Source organism: Equus quagga, chromosome 9 (assembly GCF_021613505.1).
Source record: "Equus quagga isolate Etosha38 chromosome 9, UCLA_HA_Equagga_1.0, whole genome shotgun sequence".
Taxonomy (NCBI): Eukaryota; Metazoa; Chordata; class Mammalia; order Perissodactyla; family Equidae; genus Equus; species Equus quagga.
In genome coordinates, this window is record NC_060275.1 from 17,921,237 (window position 1) to 17,939,415 (window position 18,179).

Below are 18,179 nucleotides of genomic sequence, written 5' to 3' on the forward strand. Positions count from 1 at the left end.
GGCAGAGGGGATTTATCTCCGCGTGGCATTTGTAGAGACCATTTGTGCTCTGAATGGACACAGTGGCCCAAGTACCAAGCCAGCCCAGCCCACACCCTGCTCAAAGAAGTCACAGGAGGAGGAGGCACGCTCTGGAGGTGGAGTGGGCACGTGAGTGGGTGTAGGAGGCACTGAGCCCTGCCAGCAGCTCTCAGTAGCTCTGATGGCAGGGCAGAGGTGGGGCAGCTCCATAAAAAAGGAAATAGCAGAGTCCAGCCTTTCACAAAACAAGCAAGATATCCCTGGACTCTCCCAAGACCAGGCAGGAGGAATTTAAGGAGAGCTGGAGTGCCTTTAGATCCTCTGGGGATGATGCTCTACTGTTGATGTGACCTATTTTTATCCACAGGTTGGTACATGGGGATGAAACATGGACTTCAGGACTTAGGAACAATCAGAGGAGGCACCCATCAGTTGACGATTACTCTGCTCTGATCCTGCTGCCTCGATAAATTCATTTGACTTTATTATTATAGAAACTTCAAGCATATACAAAAATGAAGAACACAGTATAATGAGGCTCCGTGTACCATCACCCAAGCTTCAAAAATTATCACTACATGGCCAATCTTGTTTCATCTCTCCCACTTCCTCCTCATACTATTTTGAGGTAAATACCTGATTTTATATCATTTTTGTCCATAAATACTTCCGGATGCATCTAACAGATAAGGACTCTTAAAAAAAAAAGAAACATAACACACAATACCATTATCACTTAAAAAAATTAGTAAGTCCTTAATATCATCAAACCCAGGCAGTACTCAAATTTCCAATTGTCTCATAAATGTCATATACTTTTTTTTTTTACACTTTGTTTCAGGATCCAAATACTGTCCACGCATTCTATAAATCTTAAACTTCTGGGAATTATGGTTGAAACAAAAGCCAGAACAAAATTGGACTTCTCTATCCCTATCTTACGTTTTATGAAATTGCAAAACTGGGGAGAGTATTTTTTTCCTTATTAAAAAAGTTTCAAAGGTTATGTTAGTAATTGGCAAGCTATTTCCAAGGCCCTCAGGTTTCTAGCCTCATAACCAGAAGCACTAGGCAATTTGACTGCCCAGCAATGTTGGCAGGTGAGTTATTTCCCAGTGGGGTCCATCCGGATTGCAGTGTTCCTCCTGTAAGAGGCACCTGCCCTCGGGATCTCCTCTGAGGCCTAATTAAGTCAGAGTTCAGGTGCTGAATCAGCCACCAGGGGGCTCCCGAGGAACTCGATGAATTTCGGAGTTACCCAAAAAGCCAACTTGGTGCATTTTATTATATACAGACTAATCACATTAGGTTGCATTCTGCCAGCAGAAGAGAACAGACCTCAGGCAATTGTGGCTTGTTGTCCAAGATTGGCAGGGAAAGGACACAGTGAGCTGTCAGTTGCCCTGTCAAAGGATTTTATATTTGCAGCTTCCCCCCCAACCCCTCAGTGGTCTTCCTTGCAGATCCACTTGAAGGCAAAGAGAGCATACTCAGATGGGGAGAACTCCATGCTAAGATCTTTGGAACCCCCTGATTGTCAATAAACCCTTCAATTATTAAGTTCATAGAGCGTCATTATAAGCATGTTAGACATATGCTTACGTCTAGGTGGGGATGGTTAACACGAAATTACACTCCCAGGAAGGAACACAAGCCTGAGAACCTAGACATCCAGATTCTCCATTTGGCCTTGCAAATCTCTCCCCATCGCTAGGCCTCACTGCTGGAAACTGAAGGAATCGGGAGTGAAGCCACTCGCTAGGGTCTCTTCCTTTTCTGTTGGGAGTTTTGGTTGAGGGACTATTTTAGTTTGCCGGGGCTGCAATAACAAAGAACCACAACTGGCTGGCTCGAAACAACAGAAGCGTGTCACCTCACTGCTCTGGAGGCTAGAAGTCCTAAATCAAGCTGTCAGCAGGGCCGTGCTCTCTCTGAGGCTCTTGGGGAGAATCCTTCCTTGCTTCTTCTAGCTTCTGCTGTTTACCGGCAATCCTTGGTATTCTTTGGCTTGTAGATGGCCGTCTTCTCCCTGCGTGTCTTCCCTCTGTGCATATCTGTCTCTGTGGCCAGATTTCCCCTTTTTATAAGGACACAGTCATATTGGATTAGGGCCACACACAAACCCCCAACATTTTAACTTGATTACCTCTGTAAAGACCCTATCACCAAATAAGGTCACATCCCAAGATACTAGTGGGATTAGGACTTCATATCTTTTGGTGGGCTACAATTCAAACTATAACAGGGACCACGTCGTCGAAAAGATGATGTTTAGAAGGCTTGTAATGACAAACCCATGAAGTGTGCTCCCTAGTGGGTCCTACCACCCTGAGGGTCCAAGACACAATTACCAATCTACAAAGGTATCATAATAACACAGAAACAATTATGATATGGAAAACTACATACTGTGATTTTAACGAGGAAAATGAACATTGTAACCCAAATTACATTAAATTCACTACATTTGATGTTTTCCTATGATCATTAATATAGAAAATAAATACAGGATAAGACCGAAAATATCCAGATTTTTTTTTCTAAAAAGGTACATCAGAGGGTCATTATTATGCTACTAAAAAGATTATCACAGAACTCTTTTTTATAGTAAACACTCAGAACTCTTTTATATACTAAACACGGAGAACTTGTCCATCTTAAACATTCACAGAATCAGATTCACCCCTTTTGAGGAACACAAGTGTTTGTTACCTACACGAGGCCACCCCAGCTTTGGTTCATCACCACCAACAAGGGGCCATCCATTCTTCCGGGCTTTACCTGACCATTCATGGCCCCACAGGCGTCGATCCCAGAAGGCACCCCTTCAGTTCCTGACATGGTTTCTCAATGAACAGCGTCAGGGCCAGCCCAGCGATGAAGGTCAGCAAACAGTGTCCAGAGAAAAGATAGAACTGGAGAGAAAGAGGGGCAGAGTGGACAGAATCTTACTACAAGACTCCTATTGTGTTTAGATCTTAAAATGTACCATCCTGGCTTTACGAAATGGATCTGTAAGATAAACATTAAACTAAACATTAAAAATAAAATAAAGATATCATCCTTTGCTGAAGCCCTCCCTCAAATAAAACAAAGAATAGGCTCTTAATTTTCCAAAACAAAACCCAGGCTTCTAACAAAGCCAGTAGGTTGCTTCATTGTTCCAGAAAAGAACAAAGTGTGGGGCGACCCCAGAGCGGAGAGCTGGGGGCTGACTCACCATGTTGGTGTCGGTGTAGTGAATAAGCGTTTCCTGAAGTCCGTTGTAGAGGATGATGATGATGGGGTGCACCAGGTAGCAAGCGTAACTGATGCCAGCCAGGAAACTCCAGACATTGCAAGAAAGCAGCTGGTTTACCAGACCTGGAGGGAACAGGCACTGATTCATGGAGCCCCAAGCCCCTCTCTGAGGGTGTGAAGACATCGTGTCATCACCGATTCCTCTGTATGCTCTACCTAAGTTTGTGAACTTCTTTTAAGAAGGTCTTCATTCATTATAATTTTTGAGAGACTGTGCCCAAAAACACCATTATAGATGAAAAACTAAGAGGTGCTAATGTGGAATTTACAGTCAGTTTACTTCCTTAGTGTGGTTTCAACCCCTGAGCACAAAACCGTCCACATATAAAACCAAGTGCGAAGTCCTTTCGCTAGCCTGGGATCTGGTTCAAGACGCAGCCACACAAGCAGCCGGCCTTGGGATGAGGCAGTTAACATCGAGAGCTCAGCTTCTTCATCTGTTATTGAGCGAATTGCGTTTGATCAACTTCTAGGCCCCATTCAGGACAAATATTCTGTAACTTGGTGTATCTTCTAGAACTGCACTGTCCTATATGATAGCACCTAGCTACTGTGGCTATTTACTTTAAATTAATTAAAATTAAATACAATGAGAAATCCCTCTCTGAATAGGACTTACTGCTATCTGTGGTGGGCTGAATACTGATCTCCCAAAAGACATGTGCAGCTGGAACCTCAGAATGTGGAATAATTATTTGGAATAAAAGTCTTTGCAGATGTAATTAAGGGAAAGAACTCAAGATGAGGTCATCCTGGATTAGGGTGGGCCATAAATCCAAAGACAAGTGTCCTTATAAGAGATAGACAAGAAGATAGAGACACAGAGGAGAGGGCCATGTGAAGATGGAGGCAGAAACTGGAGTGATGCACCTACCAACCAAGGGATGTCAAGGCTTCCAGAAGCCTCCGGGAGCTAGGAAAGAGGACAGAACAGATTCCCTGTCAGAGCTTCTAGAAGGACCTTGCCAACACCTTGATTTTGGATTTCTAGCCTCCAGAAATGACAGAATCAATTTCTATTGTTTTAAACCACAAAAAAAAAAAAGAAAAAATTTCTGTTTCTCCATCGCCCAGCCTCATCTCAAGTAGTGTATCATCTCAGTAGTGTATCATTGTTCGCTCAGTTGCTCAGGACAAAATCTTTGGCACCGTCCCATACTCCTTTCTTTTTCTCCCACCCCACAGAGTCCTGTCAATCTATCTTAAAAACGTATCTCAAATCAGATCATTCCTCACCACCTCCTCGGCTAACACCTTATCAAATCCTCCATCTCCTCCGTGGACCTCGATGGCATCTTCCAAACGGATCTCTTGGTTTCTCTGCACTCACTCTTGCTGCCCTACGGTCCCCATGCAACATCCAGAGTAATCTTGTAAAGTCAAAATCAGATTATGTTACACAGCATTTAGAATAAAATCAAATTCTTCCCCATGCCCTTGATTCCTATCTCTCTTCCCCCTTGATCCTTGATTCCTCTCTCACTGGTCTTCTTGCTACTCCTCCCACCCACTAAGCTCATTCCAGTCTAGAGACCTTAGCCTTCCCTCTGCCTGGAATGCTTTTGTACCCCCTATTTGCAAATTCACACCTACTCCAGTTACCCTCGGATCACTGCTTTATTTTTATTCACTGTATTTATCTGCGTCTGATATTATATTATAAATGTACTTACTTAACATGGCTCTGGATTCCTTTCCTATGGCTGCTCTAACAAGTTGCACCCACATGGTGCTTGAAACAAAAGAAGTTGATTCTCTCATCATTCTGGAGACCAGAAGTCCAAAATCAGAATCAGTGGCTGAAATAAAGGTGTTGGCACGATCACATTCTCTCTCGTGGCTCTAGGGGAATACCCATTCCTTGTTAGCTTCTGGTAGCTTTCAGCATCCCTTGGTTTGTGGCCACATCACTCCAATCAACGCCAGCATTTTTAAATCTCTCTCTGCTCTGTCTTCATACCGCTGTCTCCTCTGTGTGGAGTCAAATCTCCCTCCGCCCCTCTCTTATAAGGATACATGTGATTGCATTTAAGGCCCCCCAACCTAGACAACCTCAAATAACCAGGTGGCAGGTATTAGGCAGGAATACCATGATGTTTGCCACCGCATCATAGGCGGCCTGTGCCAGGCGCGGGGAATAGTCGTTTATGTTCTGAGGCTCTATCAACAGCTCAGGGTCATTGTCACCAGGTGGGAGCGAGGTTAGGGTGTGGTCATGTGATCTAGCTGCCTATACATCCACGTATATCAGTCAGAGAGAATGCAGCCCATTTTCTCTTTAACATCATTTCTCCATATAACGGAATGCTTTTAAAATTAAAATATTAAAGGACAAATCCCTCATCATTATAGACCATACAATTCCAGAACAATTTGAATAATCAAACATCTGGGAGGTTCTATTGCACAGAAGCGAGGAGCGCAGGCTTTCAGCTTTGAACCTGGTCCTGGGTTCACCTTCTTGCCCCATCACTACCCAGCTGAGACCTTCACACGTTACTTTATCTCCAGCCACCGTTTTTCTCTTTGAGAAACAGAGCTAATTATCACTCTGCCTACAGGGGTGTGGCCAGGTTACCTGGGGTCAGACGAGTGAAATTCTCCACGGGGCCTGGCATGAGCATGTGCTCAGTCAGCACAAGTTGTGATGACCACTTTGTTATTTTCCTCCTTAAACGGTGACTTCCAACCCCCTTTGCTTTGGGTTCACAGGCCAGAGTTTAAGCTCATCCTCATTGCTTCCCTAGGATGTAAAATGGTCAGGCCCCACTTGGCTGGTTTCATCACTTCAGGGCCTCTGGGCAGTGTGGGCCAGAACCTTTCTGGATGATTCCTGCCAGCTTTTCTCCTGTCATTTGTTGACACCTCAAGCACCCAGTTCTTACCTCATACCAAATATAGAGAAGAAAGGAAAAAAGTCAGGTGACTTGGATAGATGTTTCTAATATGGAGAAGACCACTTTCTTTCCATTTAAGACCATTTTCTGCTTGACTCCCCGCACATTGAAGTCGGGGTGCAACAGAAGTTTTCTAAGGGGATTTGGCAACTACTCAACCTCCACCCTCAGATGAAGAAACCGAGGCCCAGGGTGGGGGTGCCCAGAACTCTTGTCCCCGCCACTGGGACTTTTTTCTCACTACACGAGAATCCTGCCTGAGTTCTCTTCCAACTTCCAAACTAGCTTCATTGGAGAGGCTGTGTATCTTTCTTTCGGAACGTGCATTTATACAGAAGCCAGTGTAAAAATCGAAAACAGAATATGTGGGTGTTTCCCCCAAGAACGTAGACAAATTGATGTTTTTGAGTCAATATCAGTCATTCATCAGAAAATAAAAGCCCCTCTGTGTACACTGTGTTTTCCCATTTGTCGCCTTTAACGGACCAGTGGATGAGCGCTCGAGCATCGTACCTCCATAGCCTTCCTGACAAGCAAATACGACCCAGGCCACAGCTGCCGCCCACAGGGTCCGGTGGAGTGCCTGGTAGGCAGCAGTGGCAGCTGAAGAGGTGGCCGAGGTGTCGTCCACTGTGTACGCCAGAGCAACCACTGCGAACAGGGTTGACAGGGAGCAAATCCACCCCAGCAGAGCCTGCACCTATGGGAAAAGGAAAGAAGAGGTCAAGGCTGTTTTGGCCAATGGTATTTACTCCCTTTTACACTGACTTACTTGTATGTTATTACTGTCCCTTTAGGTGTCTATTTGTAAACCTGAATGGGAGCCCAAATTTGACTAAAATGGAAGGTTCAGATTAGTGGTTATGAGGGATTAGAGTTGTGTGGGATGGGGGAGATGGGGTGTGTGACCGTAAAGATGTGGCACAGGGGAATCTTTGTAGTGACGGGGGAGTTCTGTACCTTGATTGTGATGGTGGTTACACAAATCTACACACAAAACTATATACACACACAAATGAGCGCACATAAAACTGTGGACCTAAGGTCTATGGATTGTGCCAATGTCAGTTTCTTGGTTGTGATAATGTACCATAATGACGTAATATGTTACCAGTGGGGGAACCTGGGTCAAGGGTACACAAGACCTCCTCTACTATTTTTGTCACTTGTGATGAATCTCGAATCAGTTTTAAATGAAAGTTAAAAGAAAAGGTAATGCCCTAACCCACTCCCACTACTCCTAACCTCCCATTCTGTTCCTTATCCAAATGAGGCTCCTTGACTGGTTCTGCCCCCCTCCCCCCAATAAATATGAGGGCTCCTGGTCCATAGCACCTACCTGGGCTGTACGTAGTCACCAGGGACATAAAATGGCGGCAGGAATGGGAGAATGGAGACGTTTCCAGCTCAAAGAACAGCCTCATGAGTTAAATTCTATTACTGGGCTCAGTTCAAGATTTTAGATCTTATGTCACCTTACTTGACCTTTTGAGACCCAGACCTATCTTCCAAGGATCTCTCTTGCTTCTCCGTTCCAGTTCTCAAGATGTTATCATGACACCTATGTTGAACCGAACTAGCATCTTATCATTCCACCATCTTGTCTCTAAAGAGAAGCTCTCCCCTCCTTGAGTCTGAGGTTTCTGCTCTAGGTTCTGGTTACAGGGGAGAAAAGGTATTTCCTGAGGGGTTCTCCTTGAGCCCCCTCTTTTAGCCTAGGATGTCCTTTACTCCTTTACTCATACTGCACACTGCCTATCTCATTCCTAACACGTGGCATTTGCCCCGGCTGCCTCCAGCTTAGACTCTTCCTTATTTTCTGGCTTCTAAAGGTTTGCATTTGGTCTGCCCACCCTTTCTTTATCGTTTCTCCAGCTCAGCTTGACTTGTGTTCCAGCTCCTTGCTCCCTGGTCCTGACCCAGCCCTCAGGGTGATTCCCAAATGCTCCATCTTCATCTTAAGTTTTCCCCTTTGCTGGCATCCATCTTCTCCCTGGGCACCCACGCAACCCGGACTACACTGAAGCACCTCTATAAGGCACTCTGTTGCCACTAAATCTACAACTGAGCTGTGCGTTTTCAGGGGACCTTCATAACGCCAACCTACAGAAAAAGTCACATAGCTCCTGCACATCCATTCCTTCCAAGTAAGCCCTAGCTCCTATTCCTGCCATGAGCAACACAAGATTCTCCAGGGACCAAGGCCTCTTCTCTGGAACGTCTAGGTGAGGTACCCACAAGACCTCGGCAAACCAAGGTAGGGCCTTAGCGCAAGGAAATTCCCGGCCCTTCTTCCATTGAGAAGAAAATCATCCTTCATTCATTCATTTATGGAGTGCCTTCAGTGAGTCAGGATTTCAGAACTGGGTGCTGGGGGTTCAGAGGTGAGGAAGACAGGTTCTGCCCTCAAAGTCTTGTGGGTAAATGGAAGCTACATGAAAAGGTTTTGCACAGTTCAAGGCCAAGGTAACGTATTCAATAGATTGCCCCGAGGGTGGATTTGAGCTCAACAAGACTGGAGGCCAGGAGCAAAGAAGTCCCCATGAGAGATGAGAAGAGCTACAACAAGGTCAGTTGGAGAAGCTAAGTAAGAAGATGGTAAGAGAAACAATCAACAGGGCTTGGTGGCTGATTGGATGGGGAGAACAGGTCAGTGAGGAGGAGGCACCCGAGATGAACTCAGGTTTCCTGCTTAAGTAATCAGGTTGGATGGTGAACCAGAATGATTGCCCACAAAGGAGCCAGGGAAAGAGCTGTGTGCTGTAGGCCTACTCGGAAGGCAAAGTAACAGCTTCTCTCCCTCTAGACACCACATGTTCTGATTCCCAGATGGAACCATCATATCTGACCAAGAATCTTGTCTATAGAAACCAAAGAGCTTATGCTGTTTAAAATCCAACCCAAGGGGCTGGCCCATTGGCCGAGTGGTTAAGTTCGCGCGCTCCGCTGCAGGCGGCCCAGTGTTTCGTTGGTTCGAATCCTGGGCGCGGACATGGCACTGCTCATCAAACCACGCTGAGGCAGCGTCCCACATGCCACAACTACAAGAATCCACAACGAAGAATATACAACTATGTACCGGGGAGCGTTAGGGAGAAAAAGGAAATAATAAAATCTTTAAAAAAAAAAAAAATCCAACCCAAGTAACTAAGCCCTTCCAGAAGAGAGTCTTGCCATTGTAATCTCACTGGATGTGTTTCCCCACATCAGTGGTTTCCCTGGGTCTGTACCGAGGTTCCAGTGAGTGGGACCCCACTGGGTTCCAGGTCTGGAGCTTTCTTAGGGGAGCTCAGTGAGGAAAGCAGAGAATCAAGCTCTGGCAAGAAGTTAAGGGCCCTCTTACTCTTCAGTACCAACAGATATCGCTAACACACCACAGCACAATAAGGTACGCAGCAGTCTGACTCCTCTGTAGCTTCGGAAGAGCCTGGCCAGGTGGGCCACCCCAGTCCTGAGCAGTCCCAGCCCTCACCGTGAGCAGCAGGGAAAACTTACCTTGGTCTTGAGAATGTTTGCCTGGCGATTTTGGTGCATGAAAATGCTCAGAAAGAGGCCCACGAGGAATGGCCCACATCGGCAGTAGGGCTTAGAGTAGTACTCCAAGAAATATAACACAGCCACATTTTCACTGAAAAACACAAAGAAATAAGACAAAAGATTATGTTTGATCTGGACATGGAAAAGAGAATCTCTCAGATGTCCATTGGGGCAATCAGCAAATCCAAAGGAAAATTTGGGGTACATTTGTTCACTTCCTTAGTGAAGATCCATAGACAGTGACTGCACAGTCCTGCCTTAGGCCGCAGCTGTCTTGTTACAGTTCCAGATCCCCTTGGGTCCCTCCATCCTGGATCCCAAGGAAATTTGATGACTGTGTTCATTTTCAATAGCTGTTTCTGGCGGCTGGTATGTCAGGATCACTCTAAAACTGTGGTTCTCAGAAGCAAACCTTTTCTGAAAGAAGTGAACCTCTTCATAGAAGCTCTTATGAAATTTGGTTCCTTGGGCCACACCCCCAGGGATTCTGATTCAGTTGGTCCAAGACGTTGCTTGCTGGACCATCAGTGGGATGTCAAGCCTCCCCAGGTGGCTCTCATGTGCATCCAGAGTTAAGCACCACTGGGCTCGACAGGAGTGAGCTTCTCCTCGGTTACCTGGCCTTACCCTCAGCGGCCAATGACACGATGGGAAGGCATGATGCTCTCCTGGTCAAAAGGCCTGGGGTGTAGTCATTCATTCATTCATTTCATCCACTCACAGATACATATTGAGCACATGCACAAGGCATAGTTCTGGGCTATTTTATATCAGGAGGTCAGCAAAGGCTGCTCTGAGAAAGCGATGTTTGCACAGACGTCTGAAGAAAGTGAAGGAGCAAGCCCTGCAAGCTCTAGACTCTAAAGGACAAGCATTCTAGACTAAGGGAACAGCAAGTGCAGAGGCCCTGAGGAGGGAGTGTGCTTGGTGTGCGGGGGTAAGGAGGCCAGTGTGGCTGGTCCAGAGTCAGCAAGCAGGGTAGTGATAGATGAGGTCAGACAGGGTTTCCACTGTGGGAGCAATGGGCAGAATTTGAGCAGATGATTGACCTGATCTGATTTTCATTGGCATCACTCTGACTGCTGTATTGAGAATAGATTGGCAGGTAGTCATGTCAGTTTTTCCTGTGTAGTACACAGGGTGGTTACAAGAAAGAATCGTTACCCATACTTCACTGGGGAGGCAAAACAGCACAGCGGTAAGGTCCTAGGTTCAACTCACACCATGCCACTTACCGGCTGTGTGACCTTGAAGCGGTAACCCCACCTTCCTCCCATTTCCAGGGTCTCCGTCCAAGGTTCCCAGCAGCAGTTTGCCACTGGAGGAGAAATACAATACAGCCACGTGGGGGCACCCCTTTCCTCTGAGAAGCATTTCAGCAGCGAGAAGACTCCCCCAGTGCAAGTTGAAAGGTTCAGAAGTTTAGAAACCAGAGTGCCAAGCCCAATCAACTTTCCCATCCAGGCAGGAGCACTTCCCACCCAGTTGTTCCACGAGCCGGCGCACACAGTGCAAACAGCCTGGTATTCATTCAGCTGCCCTCCCTGGGAGGTCCTGGCCATCCGGAGGGCAGGCGAGGGGCAGAACCAGGCAGGCTGGGAACCGCGGTTACCTTGCTTCTGACGGAGCTGCCACCGGAAGGTCATAAGCCAGTGTGAGCAGAGCAGTGGCGGTGAAGGACGCCAAGAACAGCACGGCCCCGAGGAGGACGAGGACATGTTTACTTCTGCAAAGAACAGAGGGCATTGACAGGGGCGCTCTTCAGTTTCCTGCACAGCAAAGTTGGTGGACACGAAAGGCTTGAAACCTTGGCAATCAGAGGTGCTTCCTGCGAGGCCCACCTTTGAGAGAGGCTGAGGTGGGGGCCGCTGTGGCCGAGTCGGGTGAGAGCTGGGCTGGGTTAGAGCTTGGTTAGCCTTGACACTTGACCATTTACTAGCTGTGTGACCCTGAGCAGGACCTGAGCAGAGATAGTAATGGCATCCTTGCCTCACCCTGAAGTTTACTGTGCAGCTCAAAATGAGACCATGCTTGGGAACGTCCCTTGTCACCTACAAAGCACTATGCAGACATGTGTCGTTGATTTAGGAGAGACATGCTTGTCAGGCAGGAGGGGACACAGGGTGGACACAGGCACCCATTCCAGGCACAGAGGAGAGGGTAGGGTAAGAGGAAAATCCAGGGGTCCCTCCCCCACCTAGATGCAGAGTCTGAGACAAATATCTGGGTGTGGATAGCTCATGTGGGGACAGGAATGAGGGATGGGGTGGTGGAACAGAGAAGCAGGGAAAGCCAATACAAGGATGCGCTATCAAGGTGGCCAGTGCTCAATTCTTCTAGAATGCTCTGTGGAGCCTTATGAAGTGCACCTGAAAACTGTCCTGGGGGATAAAAGAGGGAAGCATCTTCCTACTGTCTTCTATGCCCCATGGGTCAACTGCCACCCCACACAAATTGATTCCTCCATACTTTGGGACCATGCATGTCTAAGGACAGGAAGGTTCTTGAAGGGGTCCAAACTACAGTAGGTAGGACATCCTGGTGCAGGAAGTGAGATTTATGGACACAGAATCAGAGTGAGGCACTGTCTGGTTGTACCTACTTGGAATTGTGAGGGTTGGGACCGAGAGATCTGCGATGGTATAGAAGAAATGTCAAACTCAGGCACAACCCTAAGCAGATAAGGCCTTTGACAATCCTATTCCACTGCTTGAAGTTGCTGTGGTTCTTCATGAGGATGCAGTACCACTCGGTTATCACTACAGTGATACAGGGAGCAAATGATTTTCATCCAGAGTGCCAATTCTAGTTTAGCATTAATGCTTGGAATGGAGGAGGAGTCTTAGCTTAGTGGTGCTGTGATTGATTAGTAATGTCTACCAGGAGTGGGACAGGGATGGTACGGTAATAATGCTGTGTATTTACCATACCGTTTGCCAAACCCACTAGCTCTGTCCTCGTTGAATACTGGCGTTCTACACAAGTGTGTTCTCTGAAGGAAAAAAGCCCTTCCTTCTATGCCTGCCTCCATTTGGAAGCTAAATGTAGTTGCATAGTCACGAGCTTGGGCAGTGCTGGCTTTTAGCTGAGGGCTTGAAACCAACTCGCATGACAGCCTCTAAGAAAGATGCTGACATTGGGGCCAAGGCTCCTCAGTCACAAGGACACTCAAGTCGGTTCCCAGCCAGGTCTAGAGAGGGGGAGCTACTAAGAACTCGTTGTCCTAGGTAGGTGGTAAACCATCCAGTCAGGCCATCCAATAAAAACCCACATCCACTCAAGTAAATATTTGTTTAACTACCTGGGGGACGAGAGCTAATCTGTGGCACCTCCCCTCAGGAGTCAGACAAGTCTCCACTAGCTAACCACCGCTACGACAAAACTCCTAAAGCTTCCCGACATAGACTGTTGTGGGCTCAATTGTGTCTCCCCAGATTCTAACCCCCAGAACATCAGAATGGGACTATTTGGAGACAGGGTCCTTAAAGAGAAAATGAGGGTGAAATGAAGTCCTTGTGGTGGGCCCTAATGAAATATGACTGATGTCCTTATAAGAAGAGAAGATTAGGACACAGACAGACACAGAGGGAAGACCCTGTGGGGACACAGGAAGAAGACGGCCATCTACAAGCCAGGGAGAGAGGCCTCAGGAGAAACCAACCCTGCCAACACCTTGATCTCAGACCTCCAGCCTCCAGAACTGTGAGGAAATAAGTTTCTGTTGTTTTAGCCCCCCAGTCTGTAGTACCTTGTTATGAGCAAACTGATACACAGAGGTAGCAAAACAACCAGACGGGGAGATAGTGAGCCACGCCCCTGCTTCCCTTCTGTTAGCCCTTTGTCCTCCTGAGCCCCCGAGCAGCTAGTCAGGACAAATGCCCTTGTGCTAAGGTGTTCCCTCAGCCAGCCCAGGTTGGCGGTTGTATTTCCTGGTTCTTTGAGGGAACTGCTCCCAGAACAATGGGATTGAGGAAAGGCCCAGAGCTTCAAGCATTGACCTCCACCCCTGTTCCCTCAAGAGTGATGGTTGCTCAGAAAGGCCCATTCGGGGATATAGCCCAAGAGGAGGAAGGAATAGCAAGTGTCTCCCTCTGGTCTGAAAAGACCGCAGCTGCCTCAAAGGCCTCTGTCAGCCCCCAGCGTCCTGACGGGGACTCCCCCACCACGATTTCTCTTGCCCTTTCTTCATTAAATACCTAGGCCTGCTGCAAATGCCACCTCGGAGGAAGCCTGCAGAGGCTGCCCTTCCTCCTCTCCTAGGGCTGCCTGGCCTGCTGAGGCTGCGCACCTCCCCCTCCTGTACCAGCAGGCACTTGCCGTGGCCTCCAGGGCCCTTTGAGTGGCCATAGCCCATCCCAGAGCCGAGGCCTCGTCCCCCGGAGAACTGGCCAGCCCGGCTCTGCTGGGCCCAGCTGCTCCCCGCCCCTGAGGGAGCTCTTAAGGTTCGACTGCCTTATGGGGAGGAAGAGTCCACCCCACTGGAGCCCCCAGGGGCCTGTGCGTGTCTCAGCTCCTGCTCAGCTCCAGCAGCAGGAGGGATGAGGGACCCAGGAGTGCTCCGGGTAATCAGCTCACTCCGTCTAAGAGGCTTGTGCGGGGTGGAAGGCTTGCAGAGCAACCCAAAGACACCTTTATCTACTCTCAAGCTTCCTTGCCTGATTCCGTGTTAGAGGAGGGGAGGAGATCACACTAATTCCTGATTCCCACCACTCTCAGTGGCTTCATCCTGGGGCGATGTGAGTATAAATAAAGCAGACATAGAGGGTAGATCTTTCGATGAGAGGATGTTCAGAGCTTTTTTAAAATCTTGATTCCCCAAACAAATAACAATGTGATTCTCAGATCTTACCATTTCCATAGTCGATCTCATGTGTTTTTATCAGCTCTATTATGCTATCAAAAATCAGGGGCCGGCCCAATGGTACAGCAGTTAAGTTTGCACGTTCTGCTTTTTGGCGGCCCAGGGTTCGCCAGTTAGGATCCTGGGTGTGGACATGGCACCGCTTGGCAAGCCATGCTGTGGTAGGCATCCCACATATAAAGTAGAGGAAGATGGGCACGGATGTTAGCTCAGGGCCAGGTTTCCTCAGCAAAAAAAAGAGGACTGGCAGTAGTTAGCTCAGGGCTAATATTCCTCAAAAAAAAAAAAACAGAGAGAGGAAAAAAATTCACACACACACATCCCCCACTCTGAGAAAAGAAGATATTAGATGAGGATGTCTTTGTTTCAGGAGAATGGGTAGAGGTGAACCTGGGCCTCACCCCTCCCGCCTTCCACAGTGTGCGTCTGTGTACAGTCACCCCTCACCCTCCCCCACAAGACTGGGCACTTGCTCATGGTCTGCACATCCCCCCAGCCTCTTCAGAGGAGATGGAATTGAGAAGTGTAAAGCAAGAAGTGTGTGGGCGAGGCTGAGCAAGAGGAATGCAAAACCTCCAATCTGGAAGCCTTCATTAAAATCTGCTCCACACCAATACCTTCTAGAAAGAGTGTTCAGAGAGGAAATCAAGGAAGGGGCCTAGTTGCAGAGACAAGGGGACCCTTTGTGGAACAGGGACAGTGCAGAGATGGTGAGAGGGCCACCCCCATGGGTCTAGCTGAGCAGAAGCTCACAATGGGTTCTCCAGCCGCCCCTCCCCTAATCTCTGCAGAGACTGGGAGGGGCAAGGGGCTGCCATGGCTTGGGGACAATGGCAATTACATGAAATCTCAAAGGACAGGTGACTGAGTTGCACGTGGTCACACATCACTGATGAGCAAGCACTGTGCTAGGTCCCATGTGTATGACCTCACTCCAGCCTCCAGCCCTGATGTGAAGTGTTATCATCTCCACTTTGTAGACAACAAAAATGAGGATGAGAGTCCAGCAACTTAGCCTGGGCGCCGTAGCTAGTAATTTACCAGTCAGGACTCGAACCCACGTCTTGAGTGAAATTCACTACACCAGCAAACCACCTCTTAGTGGTTAGCTGTGAAACAAATTTTTTATGGTTAGTCAGAAAATCTTTTACATTTGAATTTAGAAAGCTTTGTGTGTTTAAGATATGAATGTAAAAAAGCAGATGTGCCTCTTTTTAAATTGTTCAATTTTTTAGATTGTTAAAATTAGGATGCATTTCCCCTGACTAGGATTCTTGAATGTTTGCATGTGGCTAGAATGGGCAACATCACAGGCCAGCCTGAGATTTAAATGCCTGCCTTGCAAAGGGCATGAATAGGTACCAGGAAACAGCTGGGCAACATGCATTTGGAACTCAGCTCTGCTTCCTAGTAATCAAAGACTTACAAGTTAGATGCGGAAAATGAATGGTTTTTACATAACCAAACAACAAGGTTTGTGTTTTGTTTTGTTTTATTATTAATATTCCATATTGGCAATGGTGTAATTAGACAGCCAGAGGACTGAATATTGATACAATCTTTTTTTTTTTTTTTTGAGGAAGATTAGCCCTGAACTAACATCTGCCACCAATCCTTCTCTTCTTTTGCTGAGGAAGCTTGGCCCTGAGTTAACATCCGTGCCCATCTTCCTCTACTTTATATGTGGGACGTCTGCCACCGCATGGCTTGATAAGCAGTGTGTAGGTCCACACCCAGGATCCGAACTGGCGAACCCTGGGCCACCAAAGTGGAGCATGCAAACTTAACTGCTGCACCACTGGGCCGGCCCCTGGATACAATTTTTAAGGAAAGCAATTTGTCATTATGCTTCAAGAACCCAAAAGACATTCATGCCCTTTGACCCAGTAATTCCTCTTAAGGGTATGCATTCTAAAGAAATATCAGAGGTGGAGGCAAGTGATTATCACGAAAATGTTTATCAGGCTCTTATTTATAAAAACAAAAACTGGAAATAATCCAAGTATTTAACAGTAGGGGAAGTTTACTGTAAGTAAACTATAGTTCATTTAAGGAATGAAATGTTAAAATTATGTTTACTTTAAAAAAATAAAATAATGTTTACTTTAAAAAAATAAAATAATATAGGAAAATGCTTATGTCATAAAACTATTAAAAGAAAGATATTAAAGTGGACACACAGAATCCTTTCGTGTATAAAAAGCTGTGCAGAAAAAGGATAAACACCAGATGTTAACAGCAAATTCACCTCTCCTTGAGTGATTCCCTTCTCTTCATCCTAATATTGTCCAATGTTTCTTAAATTGAACATGTATTTTAACAAAAAAAGAATAACAAATCTTTTAAAATATGGCGTGAATAATCCACAAACTATAAGTCTCTCTGTGAATTATTGAGGCCTTAAAGCTTTTCTAAAACTAACAAAAATTAAGGTGATGAATATCCAACTCAGGGAAGCAGCTACACTGATGTATTGCGCGGGGCGCTGTAAATCACTTCACTCTTTCCAGAAAGTAGCCCCACAATATGGGACAGGCACCACAAAACTGTTCCTACCCTTTGACCTAGTAATTCCACTTGGAAATACGTCTCCAAGGAAATAACTAAAAGGAAAAGTCATGTGTTCAAAGACATTCATTGTGGTGCCATTTGTAATCATAAAAAATTGGAAACAATCTAGACCAGCCATAAAAACAGCATATAAATTCTAAAGCTGACAAGTATGCAGGTCACGTCACTATGTGGAAGCGTTTATGAGAACATTTAAGTGGAAAAAGCTGAACACTACACATTACATACACGCTGATTATCACTCTGCCGAAACACATAGTGATTTGCGTCGGACGTAGATTGGAGGAGAATGGAGAAGAAGGTAAACATGGAAGACCCAGCGTCTGAACTCTTCTGAAAAGCACATTTCCTAAGTTTTGAAATCTGCTCTGTGCATAACTGGAGCAGTTTCTAAAAGTTTCGTGAAAGAGGCCACGTGGGGAGAAATATTTGTCCCAATCAGACTCACTTTCCGTAGATGAAGATGATCGCTGGTGTCGTGAGATGGAACTGAAAGTCACTGGCGAGGTACCACGTCCAGCCGTTGCACTGAAACGAGAGGAGCAAAGGTTGCTTCTTTCCTTCCCTTACGGGGTCTGCTCCACGTGGTCTCGCCTTCTGGGACCAGGAGGGAGAATTGAGTAGGCGGGTGGGGGGCATTTCCATGGGAAGAGAAAGGAGTTTTGAGTCACATTTATTTCGGATACCTTCTCTCATCTAATGCTTGTAATGAGCCTGGATGGTAGGTATTATTACTGCCATTTTACAAACTGGAGATTCAAACAAGTTTTCTCTTTTTTTTTAAAAAAAAAGACAATAATAGCTCATCTCCTTGGACAGTTGTGGGAACTAAACTCTCTCATGTTACACGAATAGAAGGAATAATTAATGTTACATGAGGTTGGAGCCACAAGAGTCGATGTTGTTCTCTCCTCCTCGCCTTGCCTCCCCCGTCAACTCCAAGAGGAGAGAATGTGTTCATTTAGAAGGGAGGCCTGGTGCCAGACAAGATT

General features: G+C 46.5%; 1 protein-coding gene across 1 annotated transcript in view; it reads right to left on the minus strand.

Moving 5' to 3' along the window:
- Nucleotides 1-2,810: 2,810 nt before the first annotated feature.
- The window catches only part of LOC124244964 (O-acyltransferase like protein-like), a 67,130-nt gene continuing 51,761 nt past the window's right edge, over nucleotides 2,811-18,179 (minus strand). The window contains exons 11-16 of the mRNA XM_046672028.1: nucleotides 17,636-17,715; nucleotides 11,368-11,481; nucleotides 9,714-9,846; nucleotides 6,732-6,918; nucleotides 3,242-3,384; nucleotides 2,811-2,936 (exon numbers count right to left, since the gene is read on the minus strand). Coding sequence (XP_046527984.1) covers nucleotides 2,811-2,936; nucleotides 3,242-3,384; nucleotides 6,732-6,918; nucleotides 9,714-9,846; nucleotides 11,368-11,481; nucleotides 17,636-17,715 — 783 coding nt within the window. The remainder of the gene's footprint in view (nucleotides 2,937-3,241; nucleotides 3,385-6,731; nucleotides 6,919-9,713; nucleotides 9,847-11,367; nucleotides 11,482-17,635; nucleotides 17,716-18,179) is intronic.